The 17,391-nt window shown below is 46.0% G+C and overlaps 1 protein-coding gene across 2 annotated transcripts; it reads left to right on the top strand.

Annotated features, from left to right (window-relative positions):
- The first annotated feature begins 449 nt into the window (after positions 1 to 449).
- On the top strand, positions 450 to 15,773 carry GPR83 (G protein-coupled receptor 83). 2 transcript variants are annotated; one of them, XM_025357339.1, is made up of 4 exons: positions 450 to 1,055; positions 4,832 to 4,957; positions 7,824 to 7,957; positions 14,386 to 15,773. In XM_025357339.1, exons 1-4 carry the CDS (start codon positions 669 to 671, stop codon positions 15,008 to 15,010), a joined length of 1,272 nt encoding a protein of 423 aa, XP_025213124.1. In that variant the 5' UTR covers positions 450 to 668; the 3' UTR covers positions 15,011 to 15,773. The 2 variants fall into 2 exon arrangements, with proteins under 2 accessions (XP_025213124.1, XP_025213125.1); XM_025357340.1 differs by lacking the exon at positions 4,832 to 4,957.
- The last annotated feature ends 1,618 nt before the right edge of the window (positions 15,774 to 17,391 follow it).

The raw sequence follows: 17,391 nt of genomic DNA, 5'->3' as shown, positions 1-17,391 counted from the left end.
CTCGGGGGACTTGGAGAATCCTTAACGTCTCTAATTTCTGGTTTGCCTTTTTCCTGGGACCGCCGGGACGCAGCCATCCACTTCGATATTGAAACTGTGGCAAAGCTAAGGCTTAAGTGGAAACAAATGGAATATATCCTTGTTACTGACCCGGCTTTGCCAGCATGGTCCCTCATCATCCCAAATGCCCCTGTGGGCTTCCTCCCGCCCGCCTGTCTACTTCCTTTACAAGAGGCTAAGCCGACACCACGCGAGCATGTACGCGCTGGGGAAGGAGCCCCCGAAGCGAAGCCCGAGGAGTTACGGGCGGGAGTGGGAACGGCTGGGTGTGGGGGCAGCAACGGCGCCACCGGCAGGGTAGGGGGAGCCAGGCTTGTCAGAGCTGGAGCGCGTCACCGTCGCCGCGAGAGACGCCGCGCTGCCCAATAGGCAGAGGCGCTCCCTAGCAGCCTGGTGGGAGCAGAGATATAAAAGTGCTCCAACAAACCCGGAGCTGGGGTGCCGACCGCGGGCTGCTGGCGGGCTGCGCGGTGCTCCGCGGGTCCGGGCTAACTGGCTCCCCGGGACGGCCTTGCACGCTCTGCGCCCTGCACTCCGGCTGCGCGCCCCGAGCCCGGCGAGAGGGCGCCCGACCCGCAGGCTCCCAGGGGAGGGGTGGCTCCTGCAAAATGGTCCCTCACCTCTTGGTGCTCTGTCTCCTCCCCTTGGTGAGAGCCACCGAGCCCCACGAGGGCCGGGCTGACGAGCAGAGCCTGGAGGCGGCCCTGGCCGTGCCCAATGCCTCGCACTTCTTCTCCTGGAACAACTACACCTTCTCCGACTGGCAGAACTTTGTGGGCAGGAGGCGCTACGGCGCCGAGTCCCAGAACCCCACGGTGAAAGCCCTGCTCATCGTGGCTTACTCCTTCATCATTGTCTTCTCACTCTTTGGCAACGTCCTGGTCTGTCATGTCATCTTTAAGAACCAGCGAATGCACTCGGCCACCAGCCTCTTCATCGTCAACCTGGCAGTTGCCGACATAATGATCACGCTGCTCAACACCCCCTTCACTTTGGTAAGGGGCCCGCTGCCTGCCGCCCCACCTTCTCTCTTCGTCTCCCTCTCCTATCTCAATTCTCTGGCCTCCCTCTGCCGTTCTGTGTCTCTCTGTGGGTCCCCACTGCTGTCTCCACGTCTTTCTTCCTCCTCATTTCTCCTCTCCTCTGCCTCTGTCTTCCTGTCCTAGTCTCTTTTCTCTCTCCTCTGTCATCTCGGTTCTTGACTCTCTCCTCTGTTTTTCTTAGTCTTTCTTTCAGTCTCTGTCTCTCTCTCTGAAGTCTTTCTTCTCCGTCTCTGTCTGTGTGTCCTCATCTTTTTTTTTTTCTGTCTTTCTGTCTCCCTATTCGTCTGTCTCTGTCTCCTCACCTCTTACCTCTTTTTCTTCTTGTCAGTCTCTCTGTGATTTTATTTTTCTATTCTCTTTCCTCTCCTCTCCCCTCCTCTCCTCTCTTCCTCTCTCTCCCCTGCCACACTCTGATTCCTCCTCACTTCTTTCTGTCTCATCACTTTATAAGCCAGAGCTTCTGCGGAGGTGGCATTGGGTCAATAGTTTGAGTGTCTGCAGCCAGCTGGAAATGAATGACCATTTCCTGTTTAATCTCACTGGGTCTGGGCTTGCTTGATAATTGAGCAGTAAATCAATGCCCCTGAAATGTCAGCAGAGATGATTAGGTCCCCCTCCCTCTGAAGTGCAGCCTATTCAGTGCCCACCCGTACCCATGGGATGCTGCTTTGTGCTACAACTGAAATATCAAACAACTGCTAATTTTTAATGGAACATTAAGTTCATTTTCCCAGACCACTTATTTAAAGTGCATTTCCCTTCTGTGGGTTGATCATGAGGCTGTGTTTGAGGTCTGTGTTGAGGAAGAAATGAGGGGAGTGGGCTTGGGCCACAGAGATCGGGCAGGCTGGGGGCATTTGCACATTGCAGCTGATGGGATTCCTCCCCCAAGCCCTGGCTACTTAGCACTGGTGGTGTCCTGCTGTGATCAGGGAGTGTGGCTCTCATGGATGCTTTGGGACTGTAAGGGCGATGACTGAGCAACCATAGTGACAGTTATACTGCATGTTTCTCTAGTGTGTTATATTTTTTCATTTTATGGAATAACTATTATTTGAGTGATTACTAAAGCAATATCTGTTAATCCCTCTCTGTCTCTCTCTCCGCTATCTCTCATACACACACAACCAGATATCACAGACAAGCAAAAAACACAGGATGAACCCCCACAAGTCCATCACCTGTGTGAACATCCTTCCAAATCTTATATTGAAAAAGTGCCCTCACATTCTCTTTTTCATCCTCACTTATTAGAATATTACTCACATTTTGCGGATGAGAAAACTAGGGCACAGAGAGGTTCAGTCCCTTGTCCAAAGCCACCTGGCCAGTAGCTGGCAGATCCAGGATGAGAATTCCATCCCCTAACTCAAATCCAGAGGTCGGTCCACTAAGCCAGCCAGCTGGGAGTAAAGAACACTCTTGGACCATGTTTAGCTTCTGCTACTCCAAACCCTGGACTTGTTCTGATCTCCTTTCAGCCTACATCTAACGTATTGATAGCTGCTCAATATCCCCTGGGCATTACCCAAGGATGAGTGGGCTTTCCAATACTCCCCTCCTCCCTGGGTGTCTCAAAGCACAAGACAACAGCATCCCTGCCACCCCTTGCCCCTTCCTTGGTTTCTGACCTGAGAACCTACAATGGTGTGGTTGGGCTGGTCTACCCAGATTGGGCACTGGGAAACCACAGAACATGGCCTTTTTTGCTGCTGCCCAGAGCCAGGATGCAGGGCTGGATCTGCAGCAGACACAAGAAGGGGTAGGGAGGCCACGGACTCAAGGACAGGCTACACCTGACAGCTGGCAATACCTGCCCCAGAGGATCTCCTGCAAGAGATCTACAGGATGTCAAGGTCCTCAGAACCCAGCACCCCCTCCAGTATGAGCCAAAGCAGCTTAGCCTTGAACCTGACCCATCAAACTGCCCCAATCCAAACTTGGATTACAGTTTATAAGGTGCTGGCAGGTAGGAAAGGGAGAAGGTTATGGGGAGGGGCTTCCAACCCCTCAGCCTACTCAGCTCAGGCTCCCCCACTGGGAAAGGCATCCCTGCCTTTGGCTGATTGGCAATGATATCCTTCTTCCCTGGTCTCCCTTCCTATCCACTTCATCTACTGCAGTCAGCATGAAGCCCAGCTCTGATAATGGAGAGAAAAGCAGACAATTGCTTACAGTTCCCCTGGTAGATAAGAGATAGATGTACACAGAATGTAGTGGAGCCTGGAGGAGGGAGTCTTTCATTCTGACCCATCAGAGTCCCATGAGAGGGTCAAAGGAGACTGCAAAGAATGTGACATTTCAACAGGACCTGGCTGAATAGGAATTTTCCAGGTCGAGATGAACACTTAGTGCAGACAGAGGGACCAGGGAGAACAAAGGCATTGAAGCATCAAAGTTCATGGTGTGTTGTGGGAACGCTGAGTGGCTCAATGAAGCTGGAGCAGCAGGAAGCACAGTGGAGGAGTGGGCAGGGGAGGCAGAAGCCTCATATGTTGTAATAATAATATGTTGTATGTCTCATATGTTGTAATAATGGCAGTTGATAGCGTTAATGTACTAGGCACTATTGTACCTACTTTACATGTGTTATCAATCTTGATTGATATAACAACCATGTGAAAAGGGTTAGCCCATTTTACAGATGAGGAAAGTGGGGCTCAGAGGGCCCAATGCCTTGCCCAAGGTCACAGTGATCAGTGGCAAACACTCTGCTGTAAGTCACTACATTATACTCCTTCTCTTGGGCCGACTTGCCCTGTTTCTATGCCTCTGTGCCTCTGCCCACTCCCATCCCTATCTGGTGGCCCCATTGCCCTTTGTCTGGGTCTCTACAAAGCATTGATTACTTTCTGTCTTGAACTTGAGTTGACCCTCCTCTGCCCTGGCTGCAAACTCCTTAATCAGAATCAATGCTCAATCTCTCTCAGGCATGGGACGTTACTCACAGGAGCTGCTCAAGTACTGATTGAATGAGTAAATAGTGCTGGGTGATGTGGGATAAAGACCGGGCCTGCTTCTAGGGCCCTACACAGTTTTGAGAGCTTGTCTTCGCTCCCCTGTCAACACCTCTCCAGGTCCCTGGGTCTCCACCCCAGATGATGACCTGCAAGGCCAGTTTAGCCAAGATTTGCCAGCACAGCCTGCATGCATGCTGTGTTGTGACAATTCAGATGTGTCTCCCCTACTAGAGTCAACTTGTGTGGACCAAGAGTGAATTTTGTTATTGCACATAAAAATAGCTACTATTTACTTCTAATAATAGCTGAACAATCTGCCAGACATTGTGTTTTGCCCTTTACAGACATTTAAAAATTTTAAACCTTATACTAAGCCTATAAGGAAGAGATTTTTGATGGCTTTTTTTTTTTTTTTTTTTTTTTGCAAATGAGGAAACAGATTCAGAGAGGTTACCTATCTTGCCCAGGCCCTCACAGTAAGAAACTGTTAGAGGTGGGAAGTCCAACTCCAAAGCCCACATCCTTCCCAAGCTCTCCTGGCACCTAACGGAGCCTGGCCCAGAAGCATGATCAGGGTTTGCTGAATTGAATGAATGAAAATGAGTTGTGCTGGAGAAAATCATGTTTACTCCACAATTCAGTCTCATAGACAGAAAGAAGGGAGGAGCTGGAGGAATCCTCCTAAAGGCATGCTCCTCAGAGACCTCTAGGGATGGGTGTCAAAGTCAAGGCCTGTCTGTCTCCTAACATCTTTGGGCTCATCTCCAGGTTCGCTTTGTGAACAGCACATGGATATTTGGGAAGGGCATGTGCCATGTCAGCCGCTTTGCCCAGTACTGCTCCCTGCACGTCTCAGCACTGACGCTGACAGCCATTGCGGTGGACCGCCACCAGGTGAGGGCACCTACCCCTAATGCTCTGCTCTTCCCTGTCTTGCTTCCTTTTCCTGGAAGTTGCAGGGGCTCTGAAGACAGCGTTTTAACCCAGTTTTCAATGAGTGTGTTTCTCTTCTTATTGATCAACATGAACACATAGGTTAGTGATATTAAACCCTTTGTCCTAATTGTCACAGAAAGTTATTCTTAGTTTGTTCATCCAATGAATACTCATTGCTGGCATTTTTTTTTCTTTTTTTTTTTTTTTTTTTTTGAGATAGAGTCTCACTCTTGTCGCTCAGGCTGGAGTGCAGTGGTGCCATCTTAACTCAACCTCTGCCTCCTGGGTTCAAGGAATTCTCCTGCCTCAGTCTTCTGAGTAGCTGGGATTAGAGGCGCCCGTCACCATGCCCGGCTAATTTTTGTACTTTTAGTAGAGATGGGGTTTCACCATATTGGCCAGGCTGGTCTTGAACTCCTGACTTCAGGTAATACACCCACCTTGGCCTCCCAAAGTGCTGGGATTATAGGCATGAGCCACCGTGCCTGGCCATTGCTGGCATTTTCTGTCTCAGAAATTAATGAGCTTGTTTTGAGGATGGAAAAGCAAACCCGGAAAATCACAGATTAAAGGAGAGGAGTAATTGCAGGTCAGAGACGAGGCTTCAGAGTGAGAGATGAATATTTACCAATTCAGGCTGTTCAGGTGGAAAACAAGCCAGGATGTCCAGGTGGCAGGAGCAGGCATTGCAGTGGAGCATGGCAGCCCTGGGTCAGGAAGGTATTCTAACAGTTCTGCCCGCATGGGAAGCTCATAGGTATATATGGTGAAAGGAACTGACCAGGACATCTAAGTAGGACAGCTTCATGCCAGGCGCCTTTTCCATGCTTACTCAATGAACTCACGTTGTATGCTTAGACCTATGCTGAATTATAGAATGGAGGCTCAGTAAAGTGCATATGTAGCTTTTCCAAGATCATGTGCCTATGAATGGTGAAGCTAGGATTAGGACTGAGGTCTGTCTGGCTCCAAGCCCATGTTCCAGTCACTAGACCATGCTGTTCTGAGAAGGCTCAAAGGAATCTACACGGCCAGTATCATGAGGGCCACCAGACACAGAAAGATGAGATTTATTCTGAGTAGCACCATGAGATGCAACAAGGACCACGGGATAGGAGGCTTCAAAGATGCAGTTTCAAAGATACAGTCAGTCCAACGTGGGAAGAATTCTCTCGTAGACGTGTCTAAAGGTAGACACACCTGCCTGGGAGGTAATGAGTTTCATGTCACCAGCCATATTTAAGCAAAGTGAGAATGACAACTTGATGGGGAGGTATTTGAGGAGATTCCTGCATCTGATAAGGAATGGGACTAGTCAAATTTTGAGATCTCTTTATCTCTGAAATGCCATAATTTTGTAAGAATCAACTCTTAATGTATGTTGCAGATGCTCTAGTGTAAAGTGTGAAAAGTTTGCATATCAATATTTCCTGCCTTTTCTTAACTGTCTCCCTTAATTTAACTAGAAGGACTTCTGATTACTTTTACCTGGCCTATGCTTACCCCAGATTAATGCAACTGAGCATTGACCATGGGCTAAGGGTGGGTCTGGGAAATAGGGGCAAAGCCTTGCTCATGTTGACCATGTTACTGCAACATATACCCCAACAAGGGGCTCTGTCCCAAGGTCAACGGAGTCTTTGAGAAGTGCTTGGAGCCTCTGCCCCAGGCTGCCACTCCCTTCAGCAATCTGAACACAAGAGTGTGAGGGGCAGAGATGGCTGAATCCAGAACGGAGATATGCTGTCAGCTTCTGAAGCCTCATTGCTTCTTCCCATGAAACCTTGAAAACATTGGGAGGAATAAAAAACAAGTTCAGGACACAGCCAGAATGTCCAGTGTGTTCTGGGATGGCATCTAGAGGTGGTGGCACCTCTTCCTGACCTTTTCCCCCTAACACTGGACTAACCTATCCCAAATGCCTTTTTCAAAAAAGAATGTTCTCATCTGAAAATGAGGATGGTTTTAAATCTCTAAGTCTTTATTTAAACCTTTTAGGAGAATTGATTGACATACAGCAGCAACTCCAAGATGCATTTCAGCCTGAAGCCTGCAAAACTGAGTTTATTATGGATGTGTGAGAGCTGGGCCCTGGTGCAATTTTAGTAATGGCTTTCATAAACATGTTGGAAGTTCCCACATAAGTGCCCATGCAGCTTCCCAGGATGAGTGATGAGAATGGTCTCTTCCTGTCTGTCAGACCCTCTCAGAGTCCATCATAACCTAAGGGGTCTAGAATCATGGGAAGATGAGCTCAGGTCCCGAGGAGATGGGAGCTGACCATGGACTTGCTCCTCTCCCAGCCTCACTGTGATGCCATGTGAGCAGCCTTCCTCCTGGACCCCTTCCCAGTCCTCTCACTGGACCCTGGTTCAGCCTGAGTATGATCAGCAACAGGCAGATGACCTGCCCCAGGTCTCTGAATCCAGATGACCCTTTCTTTCCTCCTCTGGAGGTGGGCTGTTGGGTGGGACATGGCTGGGCCTCCTCTCCCCCAGCAGCTACCTGGTGTAGCTCAGGAGCTCGATAATGAACATAAGGGGTGCTTGACTTTATCAATAGGGCCTGCCTTATGTGACAAGTGAGCTGTGCCATCCAGATTTCTTTTTATTTATTTATGTATTTTCATTTAAAAAAAAAAATAGAGAGAGGCAGGGTCTCACTATGTTGCCCAGTCTGATCTAGAACTCCTGGGCTCAAGTGATTCTTCTGCCTCAGCCTCCCAAAGTGCTGGGATTACAGGCGTGAGCTCCTGCACCTGGCCCAGATTTCTGATTTGTTCCAAAACGTCTTCAGTTAGTGATGCGGTTTGCTTGTTTTCCAGGTCATTATGCACCCCTTGAAACCTCGGATCTCAATCACAAAGGGTGTCATCTACATCGCTGTCATCTGGACCATGGCTACGTTCTTTTCACTCCCACATGCTATCTGCCAGAAATTATTTACCTTCAAATACAGGTGAGATGAATTCATAGGGATCCGCCTGGTGATTCGCGTCTTCTCCCGAGTCAGGCTCGACCAAGGAATACCTGAGGCCCCCAGGAGCTCACAACTCTCTGAGTGACTAGTACCTGCCTCACTGAGTCTTTCTCTGGCTCACTTCCATCCTGTTACCTCCTGGTCCATGCCTGTCCTCTACATTTTGTCTGCTTTCTCTCTTCTTTAGCTTCTCCCCTATTCTCTTTCCGGGTTCTCTGCAAGGACAAAGCAATAGTTATCAGCGTCTGTCACCAGGGTGCTGTACTCACGCAGCCTGAGATCCCAGTCACCAAGGCCTTGTTGAAAAGGAGCAAGGTGTAAACTGCTCACACTATCTACAAACAAAACCTGCATGCAAGTCTAAGCCTGAGGCAGGCTTCTCTATCTCCCCCACCTCCTGTGCATGTTTATCTTATGCTCTACTGAATGAGAATGTCTTTCTTTCAACACACAGTTTTTTAAAACTTAAACTGCTTCATTAGGTGATCTCCCTGCTGCACTGTCAGTTTGGGAAGAACTGGCCCTGTTTCTTTGTTATCTCGGTGATCCCCACACGTAGCTTACTGTCTCCACATAACAAGCTCTTGGTACGCATTTACTGAATGAATGATCTTAGAGTGACTTTTTTTTTTTTTTTTTTTGAGACAAAGTCTCGTTCTGTTGCCCAGGCCGGAGTGCAATGGCAGGATCTCAGATCACTGTAACCTCCGCCACCGGGGTTCAAGCAATTCTCCTGCCTCAGCTTCCCAAGTAGCTGGGATTACAGGCACGCACCACCATTCCTGGCTAATTTTTTGTATTTTTAGTAGAGACGGGGTTTCACCATGTTGGCCAGGCTGGTCTCGAACTTCTGACCTCAGGTTATCTGCCCACCTTGGGCTCCCAAAGTGCTGAGATTACAGGCATGAGCCACTGTGCCCAGCCTCTTAGAGTGATTTTTGTCATTTGTTATTGTTGTTGTTGGTCACTGGTATGTCTTTTTAAAAAATTTTTAAATTATACTTTAAATTATGGGGTGCATGTACAGAACATGTAGTTTTTTTACATAGATATACACGTGCCCTGGTGGTTTGCTGCACCCATCAACCCGTCACCTACATTAGGTATTTCTCCTAATGTTGTTCCTCCCCTAGTTCCCACCTCCTGACAGGCCCCAGTGTATGATGTTCCTCTCCCTATGTCCATGTGTTCTCATTGTTCAACTCTCACTTATGAGTGAGAATATGTGGTGTTTGATTTTCTGTTCTTGTCATAGTTTGCTGAGAACAATGGTTTCCAGCTTCATCCATGTCCCTGCAAAGGACATGAACTCATCCTTTCTTATGGCTGCATAGTATTCCATGGTGTATATGTGCCACATTTTCTTAATCCAGTCTATCATTGATGGACATTTGGGTTGGTCCAAGTCTTTGCTATTGTGAATAGTGCCGCAGTAAACATATGTGTGCATATGTCTTTATAGTAGACTGATTTATAATCCTTTGGGTACATACCCAATAATGGGATTGCTGGATCAAATGGTATTTCTAGTTCTAGATCCTTGAGGAATCACTACATTGTCTTCCACAATGGTTGAACTAATTTACACTCCCACCAACAGTGTAAAAGCATTCCTATTTCTCCACATCCTCTCCAGCATCAATTGTTTCCTGACTTTTTAATGATTGCCATTCTAACTGGTGTGAGATAGTATCTCACTGTAATTTTGATTTGCATTTATCTGAGGACCAATGATGACGAGCATTTTTTCAAATGTCTCTTGGCTGCATAAATGTCTTCTTTTGAGAAGTGTCTGTTCATATCCTTTGCCCACTTTTTGATGGTTTTTTTTTTTTTTCCCCTCGTAAATTTGTTTAAGTTCTTTGTAGATCCTGGATATTAGCCCTTTGTCAGATAGATAGATTGCAAAAATTTTCTCCCATTCTGTAGTTTCACTCTGATGGTAGTTTCTTTTGCTGTGCAGAAGCTTTTTAGTTTAGTTAGATCCCATTTATCAATTTTGGCTTTTGTTGCCATTGCTTTTGGTGTTTTAGACACTAAAAGGAAGTCTTTGCCCATGCCTACATCCTGAACGGTATTGCCCATGTTTTCTTCTAGGATTTTTATGATCCTAGGTCTTAGTTTAAGTCTTTGATCCATCTTGAGTTGATTTTTGTATCAGGTGTAAAAAAGGGGTCCAGTTTCAGTTTTCTGCATATGGCTAGCCAGTGTTTCCAACAACATTTATTAAATAGGGAATCTTTCCCCCTTGCGTGTTTGTGTCAGATTTGTCAAAGATCAAGTGGTTGTAGATGTGTGGTGTTTTTTCTGAGGCCTGTGTTCTGTTTCTTTGGTCTATATATCTGTTTTGGTACTAGCAGCATGCTGTTTTGGTTACTGTAGCCTTGTAGTATAGTTTGAAGTCAGGTAGTGTGATGCCTCCAGCTTTGTTCTTCTTGCCCAAGATTGTCTTGGCTATGTGGACTCTTTTTTGGTTCCATATGAAGTTTAAAGTAGTTTTTCCAATTCTGTGAAGAAACTTAGTGGTAGCTTGATGGGGATACCATTGAATCTATAAATTACTTTGGGCAGTATGGCCATTTTCATGATATTGTTTCTTCCTATCTCTGAGCATGGAATGTGTTTCCATTTGTTTGTGTCCTCTTTTATTTTGCTGAGCAGTGGTTTGTAGTTCTCCTTGAAGAGATCCTTCACATCTCTTGTAAGTTGTATTCCTAGGTATTTTATTCTCTTAGTAGCAATTGTGAATGGGAGTTCACTCATGATTTGGCTCTCTGTTTGTCTGTTATTGGTGTATAGGAATGCTTGTGATTTTTGCACATTGATTTTGTATCCTGAGACTTTGCTGAAGTTGCTTATCAGCTTAAGGAGATTTGGGGCTGAGACTATGGGGTTTTCTAAATACACAATCTGCAAGCAGAGACAATTTGACTTCCTCTCTTCTTATTTGAATATCTTTTCTTTCTTTCTCCTGCCTGATTGCCCTGGCCAGAACTTCTAATACTATGTTGAATAGGAGTGGTGAGAGAGGGCATCCTTGTCTTATGCCAGTTTTCAAGGGAATACTTCCAGTTTTTGTCCATTCAGTATGATATTGGCTGTGGGTTTGTCACATATAGTTCTTATTACTTTGAGATACGTTCCATTAATACCCAGTTTATTGAGAGTTTTTAGCATGAAAAGGTGCTGAATTTTGTTGAAGGCCTTTTCTGCATCTATTGAGATAATCGTGGTTTTTGTCATTGGTTCTGTTTATGTGATGCATTATGTTTATTGATTTGTATATGTTGAACCAGGCTTGCATCCCAGGGATGAAGCTGACTTGATCATGGTGGATAAGGTTTTTGATGTTCCGCTGGATTTGGTTTGCCAGTATTTTATTGAGGATTTTCGTATTGATGTTCATCAGGGTTATTGCCCTGAAATTTTCTTTTTTTGTCCTGTCTCTGCCAGGTTTTGGTATCAGCATGATGCTGGCCTAATAAAATGAGTTAAGGAGGATTCCTTCTTTTTCTATTGTTTGGAATAGTTTCAGAAGGAATGGTACCAGCTCCTCTTTAGAATTTGGCTGTGAATCCATCTGGTCCTGGACTTTTTTTGCTTGGTAGACTATTAATTACTGCCTCAATTTCAGAACTTATTAGTGGTTTATTATGGGTTTTGACTTCTTCCTGGTTTAATCTTGGGAGGGTGTATGTGTCCAGGAATTATCCACTTCTTCTAGATTTTCTAGTTTGTTTGTATAGAGGTGTTTATAGTATTCTGTGATGGGAGTTTGTATTTCTGTGGGATCAGTGGTGATATCACCTATATCATTTTTTATTGCATCTATTTGATTCTTCTCTCTTTTCTTCTTTATTAGTCTGGCTAGTGGTCTATCTATTTTGTTGATCTTTTCAAAAAACCAGCTCCTGGATTCATTGATTTTTTTTGAAGGGTTTTTCGTGTCTCTATCTCTATCAGTTCTGCTCTGATCTTAGTTATTTCTTGTCTTCTGCTAGCTTTCGAATGTGTTTGCTGTTGCTTCTTGAATTCTTTTAATTTTGATGTGAAGGTGTCAATTTTCGATCTTTCCTGCTTTCTTTTGTGGGCATTTAGTGCTATAAATTTCCCTCTACACACTGCTTTAAATGTGTCCCAGAGATTCTGGTACGTTGTGTCTTCGTTCTCATTGGTTTCAAAGAGCATCTTTATTTCTACCTTCATTTTGGTATTTACTCAGTAGTCATTTCATAGCTAGTTATTCAGTTTCCAGGTAGTTGTGTGGTTTTGAGTGAGTTTCTTAATCCTGAGTTCTAGTTTGATTGCACTGCGGTCTGAGAGATTGTTATTATTTGTATTCTTTTGCATTTACTGAGGAGTGTTTTATTTCCAATTATGTGGTCAATTTTGGAATAAGTGTGATGTGGTGCTGAGAAGAATGTATATTCCGTTGATTTGGGGTAGAGAGTTCTGTAGATGTCTATTAGGTCCATTTGGTCCAGAGCTGAGTTAAAGTCCTTAATATGCTTGTTGATTTTTTGTCTCATTGATCTGTCTAATATTGACAGTGGGGTGTTAAAGTCTCCCATTATTATTGTGTGGGAGTCTGAGTCTCTTTGTAGGTCTCTAAGAACTTACTTTATGAATCTGGGTGCTCCTGTATTCGGTGTGTATATATTTAGGATAGCTAGCTTTTGTTGCTGCATTGATCCCTTTACCATCATGTAATGCCCTTCTTTGTCTCTTTTGATATTTGTTGGCTTAAAGTCTGTTTTATCAGAGATTAGGATTGTAACTCCTGCTTTTTATTTATTTATTTATTTATTGAGATGGGGTTTCGCTCTTGTTGCCCAGGCTGGAGTGCAATGGCACAATCTTGGCTCAATGCAACTTCTGGCTCCCGGGTTCAAGTGATTCTCCTGCCTCATCCTCCCAAGTAGCTGGGATTATAGGCATGCGCCACCATGCCTGGCTAATTTTGTATTTTTAATAGAGACAGGGTTTCTCCATATTGGTCAGGCTGGTCTCAAACTCCCGAACCTCAGGTGATCTGCCCGTCTCAGCCTCACAAAATGCTGGGATTACAGGCATGAGCCACCCTGCCGGGCTTCATTTGTTGTGTTAGATAACCTTCCTTAGAGACAGGTTTTGCCTTAAAGTCAGGTACACCTGCAAGTGGCTAATTGAGGCAGTGCTCACAAGAGCAATGGGAAAGAGAGTGGCAGAGGCTGGACAGGGACCAGGGAGAGACTAAGGAAGGGTGTGATTTCAGGGGAAGCTGTCCCTGCCCCACAGGGGGCTCTGGGGCCGACTGAAAATGCAGAGTTGGCCTCAACTTGAGGCCAGGTAACTGGGCTTTCCTATTTCTCCATCTCTCAGTCTTTTGTTACAGGTGTTTCCTAGAAAAACTGAAAACTGCCGGCCAATTATGGCTGTACTGAATCGTGGGGAAGGGCCTTGGGTGGCCTTAAGGGAGTCCTAGGCACCTAGAAGATCACAGATGCCAGCTGTTTTTTGCTGGGTGGTTGGTTCTCCAGACTGGCAAAGGGGCTCTGCAGGGATCCAGGGAGTGTCTGTCACAGGAGCCATGCTCCACCCCACTTGCAGCACACACTCACACACACACATACACACTCACTCCTGTGACAAAAGCAAGGTCAAGAGAAATAAGCCCAGAAGGTGGATTTCAACTAATTTATAAAGGCCCCCCCCCAGGAATTCTAGGACATTGAAATGAATCACATGCCCAGGCCCCCACCCCCCAACATCCAGGCTGCCCTTCTACTTTTCCACATAGAGAACTTATTTTTTTCCCCCCTAACAAAAGCAAAGGAAGTTTCCTCTCTCTCTTGTTAGTGATGACCACCAGCACATAGAACTAGAGCACCAAGCCACATGGATATTCCTAAAAAGGCTGAAGAGGACCGGGGTACATTCCATATAAAATAAATACTTGTTCTATGAACGGCTGAAGAGATGTTAGTTCAGGCTTTACCACTCATATGCTCAAGACCCATCATTTCTTTTCTTTATGCCTTAGTTTTCCCTTTAAAATGGGGAAGTAGCACAATGGGAAATTCTAGGATTTCCTCAAGGATGAGTTACTTTTCAATCTGGGAACATGAGCATTTCATTCATTTATTCAAGAAATATTTATTGGGTCTCTACTATGGGCTAGGAATTGCACAAGATTAAGAGAACACAGAGAAATTCAGGCGTGTCCTTTACCTCTATGCAATTCCCAGCCTAGTGGGGGAGGCAGAAATGTAATCAGATAATTAGGCTACAGCATCAAAAGTGCTTTATTAGATGGATGTACCAGGAGCCCGGTGGAAGGAGAGGCCAGTGCTTCTTGGGATGAAGACTTTCCACACTAATCTCTCCTTTCTGTTACCTCTCTCCCCCTCCCTACTTCCTGCCCCCAGTGAGGACATTGTGCGCTCCCTCTGCCTGCCAGACTTCCCTGAGCCAGCTGACCTCTTCTGGAAGTACCTGGACTTGGCCACCTTCATCCTGCTCTACATCCTGCCCCTCCTCATCATCTCTGTGGCCTACGCTCGTGTGGCCAAGAAACTGTGGCTGTGTAACATGATTGGCGATGTAACCACGGAGCAGTACCTTGCCCTGCGGCGCAAAAAGAAGAAGACCATCAAAATGTTGATGCTGGTGGTGGTCCTCTTTGCCCTCTGCTGGTTCCCCCTCAACTGCTATGTCCTCCTCCTGTCCAGCAAGGTCATCCGCACCAACAATGCCCTCTACTTTGCCTTCCACTGGTTTGCCATGAGCAGCACGTGCTATAACCCCTTCATATACTGCTGGCTGAACGAGAATTTCAGGATTGAGCTAAAGGCATTACTGAGCATGTGTCAAAGACCTCCCAAGCCTCAGGAGGACAGGCCACCCTCCCCAGTTCCTTCCTTCAGGGTGGCCTGGACAGAGAAGAATGATGGCCAGAGGGCTCCCCTCGCCAATAACCTCCTGCCCACCTCCCAACTCCAGTCTGGGAAGACAGATCTGTCATCTGTGGAACCCATTGTGACAATGAGTTAGAGGAGGTTGGGAAGAGGGAGTGGGAGGGGTCTGTCTCCACCCAAGGGAGGGAAAGAGAGCCTATTCTCACACATGATCTTCAGAGTGCTGGGAACACGCTCCTGCAGAAGCTGTAGGACTCTTGAATTCCTAGGAAACTGTCCAGCCTCCTAGCCCCATGTGATGTGAAAACTAAAAGGCACCACCAACTAGACATGTGTTCATAAATTCCCATCTAAGAAACACTGGGAGGCACAGCAGTCGGGATCTCTGAGGAAGAGGAGCGAGGACAACTTTGGCCCAGATGGGGGCTGAATCATTCAACTGCCTCCATCTGTGGGGCAGCTGCTGCCCTACAGCCCTTCCTACTGCTAAGCATCCCGAAGGGAGACCTGCATCATACTTTGGGTGTGGTGACCCAGATGCACAGAGCTCTGCTTGAAACAGGTACACGGGCCAGGGAAATGCCAGCAAGCCAGAGTGGGCGTGGAGATTTTTATGCCTCACTTTCTGGAGTCACTGGGCCATGATGAATCAGAAGTCTTCAGTGGCCTAGCAATACGCAGACAAGAAAGGACCCACTTGGGTTCCTTAAAACAAAGGGCACTTATTATTACCACTTAGAAAAATTCAGAAAAAGCATACACACACACACACACACACACACTCTTATCCCATCCATTTGTGATAACATCTGTGAACATGCTGTGGCTCTATTTGCAATGTTTTCCTTTGTGTGCGTGACTGTGCATGTGTGCATGACCTTTTTTTTTTTTTTTCATTTATACTTTTTCATTTAGATTGTAATGATTAACAGAAACAGGGGTACCTTTCCCAGGGGTGTCCACCAGAAGAGTTGAAGAAGAGGTGAGAAGAACCCAAGGTGAAGCCTGTCACCGTGCAGACAGAACTGCCCCCTATCATAGACAGTGGTGGGAAGGGCCTGGCTTACATGCCCCTCCTTAGAGGCAGCCTCACGATGAACCAGGGAATCAAACTCAACCAGGAGGCATGATTCCTCCTCTCCTGCTATTGCACAAAAACAAGAGGTGGTGAAACATTGTTCTGTTTTCACAAGAGATGAGGGAGCAGGCTTTCCAATATGCTGGAAGTAATTGTGCTTAGACACCTCATCCTCCGGAGCTGTCTAGAAAGGCATTTTGCTGTGCTGTCTGAATAATGGGAGTTTTTTCACGCCATTTCTCAAAAGGAGATTCACTGTCAATATCATTTTAGTGGTTCAGGTGTCACTTTGACTTACAGAAACCTATGCATCCTTAAGAAACCTCAATTCTTAAAGGTCTAACTGGCCAGAGAAATCTCGTTCCAGGGACTGATTGTTTTTATCACCTTCCATCTGGTCCTGAATGACTCACTGTATCACCCAGAAAAGAGACCTGTCAGGCAGAATCGAGCTTAATTCACCTGCTCTGAACAATTGCGACTGACACACTGTTTTCAGGTTTTCTTCAAGCACCAGATAAACTCTGAAAGCAAAGCATGGATATGAGCTCAGTAGGAAACTAAGGTTTGAGGGAGAGTTTGTCACTTAGACCTTTTGGCTGTTAACTGAAACTGAACCTGGTCACATCATCTGCTTCCCTGTAATGAACTATGAGGATTCATTATCCTAGTTTCTATTTATGAAGATGGTTGAAAATTTTCAAGACACAAAATTTTGAAAACTCACTTACTGAATTATGGGCAAAACCGTGACTTTCATTGGGCAGAGAGAGTCTTCTAAGCCCACAGGGATCCCCAAATGGACTTTTCAGGACAAAAGGCTCATGTACCTGTACTTACTGTCTCTGTGGTGTGTCAAGAAGTAGCTAATGGTTTCACCTGAAAGCTGCCATAGAAATTCTATGAACCAGCTGGGCACGGTTGCTCACGCCTGTAATCCCAGCACTTAGGGAGGCCGAGGTGGGCGGATCACGAGGTCAGGAGATTGAGACCATCCTGGCTAACACGGTGAAACCCCATCTCTACTAAAAATACAAAAAATTAGCCAGGTGTGGTGGTGGGCGCCTGTAGTCCCAGCTTCTAGGGAGGCTGAGGCAGGAGAATGGTGTGAACCCGGGAGATGGAGCCTGCAGTGAGCGGAGATCATACCACTGCACTGCAGCAAGGGTGACAGAGCAAGATTCTGTCTCAAAAAAAAAAAAAAAATTCTATGAACCAGAATGAGACAAGACAGCAGGGATACAGAAGGTTTGTCCTGCTCTGGGAAGCATGGAGGATGTTGCACTTCACTCCTCTCTGAGGGTGTTTAGGAATACAGAAGCTCCTTGACTTACATCTCAGTAAACCCATCGTAAGTCCAAAATATTGGAAGTTGAAAATGCATTGAATACGCTCAACCTACTGAACATCATAGCTTAGCCAAGCCTACCTTAAATGTT

Source organism: Theropithecus gelada, chromosome 14 (genome assembly GCF_003255815.1).
Source record: "Theropithecus gelada isolate Dixy chromosome 14, Tgel_1.0, whole genome shotgun sequence".
NCBI lineage: Eukaryota > Metazoa > Chordata > Mammalia > Primates > Cercopithecidae > Theropithecus > Theropithecus gelada.
Note: the sequence above shows the minus strand (reverse complement) of the source record. Positions and strands in the feature narration are given on the sequence as shown.

Bases quoted from the DNA above. Each gene is read 5' to 3' on its own strand.
- GPR83 (XM_025357339.1), top strand. From the start codon at position 669: ATGGTCCCTCACCTCTTGGTGCTCTGTCTCCTCCCCTTGGTGAGAGCC. The intron at 1,056-4,831 runs GTAAGGGGCCCG...GCTCATCTCCAG, and splicing joins TCAACACCCCCTTCACTTTG to GTTCGCTTTGTGAACAGCAC. The intron at 4,958-7,823 runs GTGAGGGCACCT...CTTGTTTTCCAG, and splicing joins TTGCGGTGGACCGCCACCAG to GTCATTATGCACCCCTTGAA.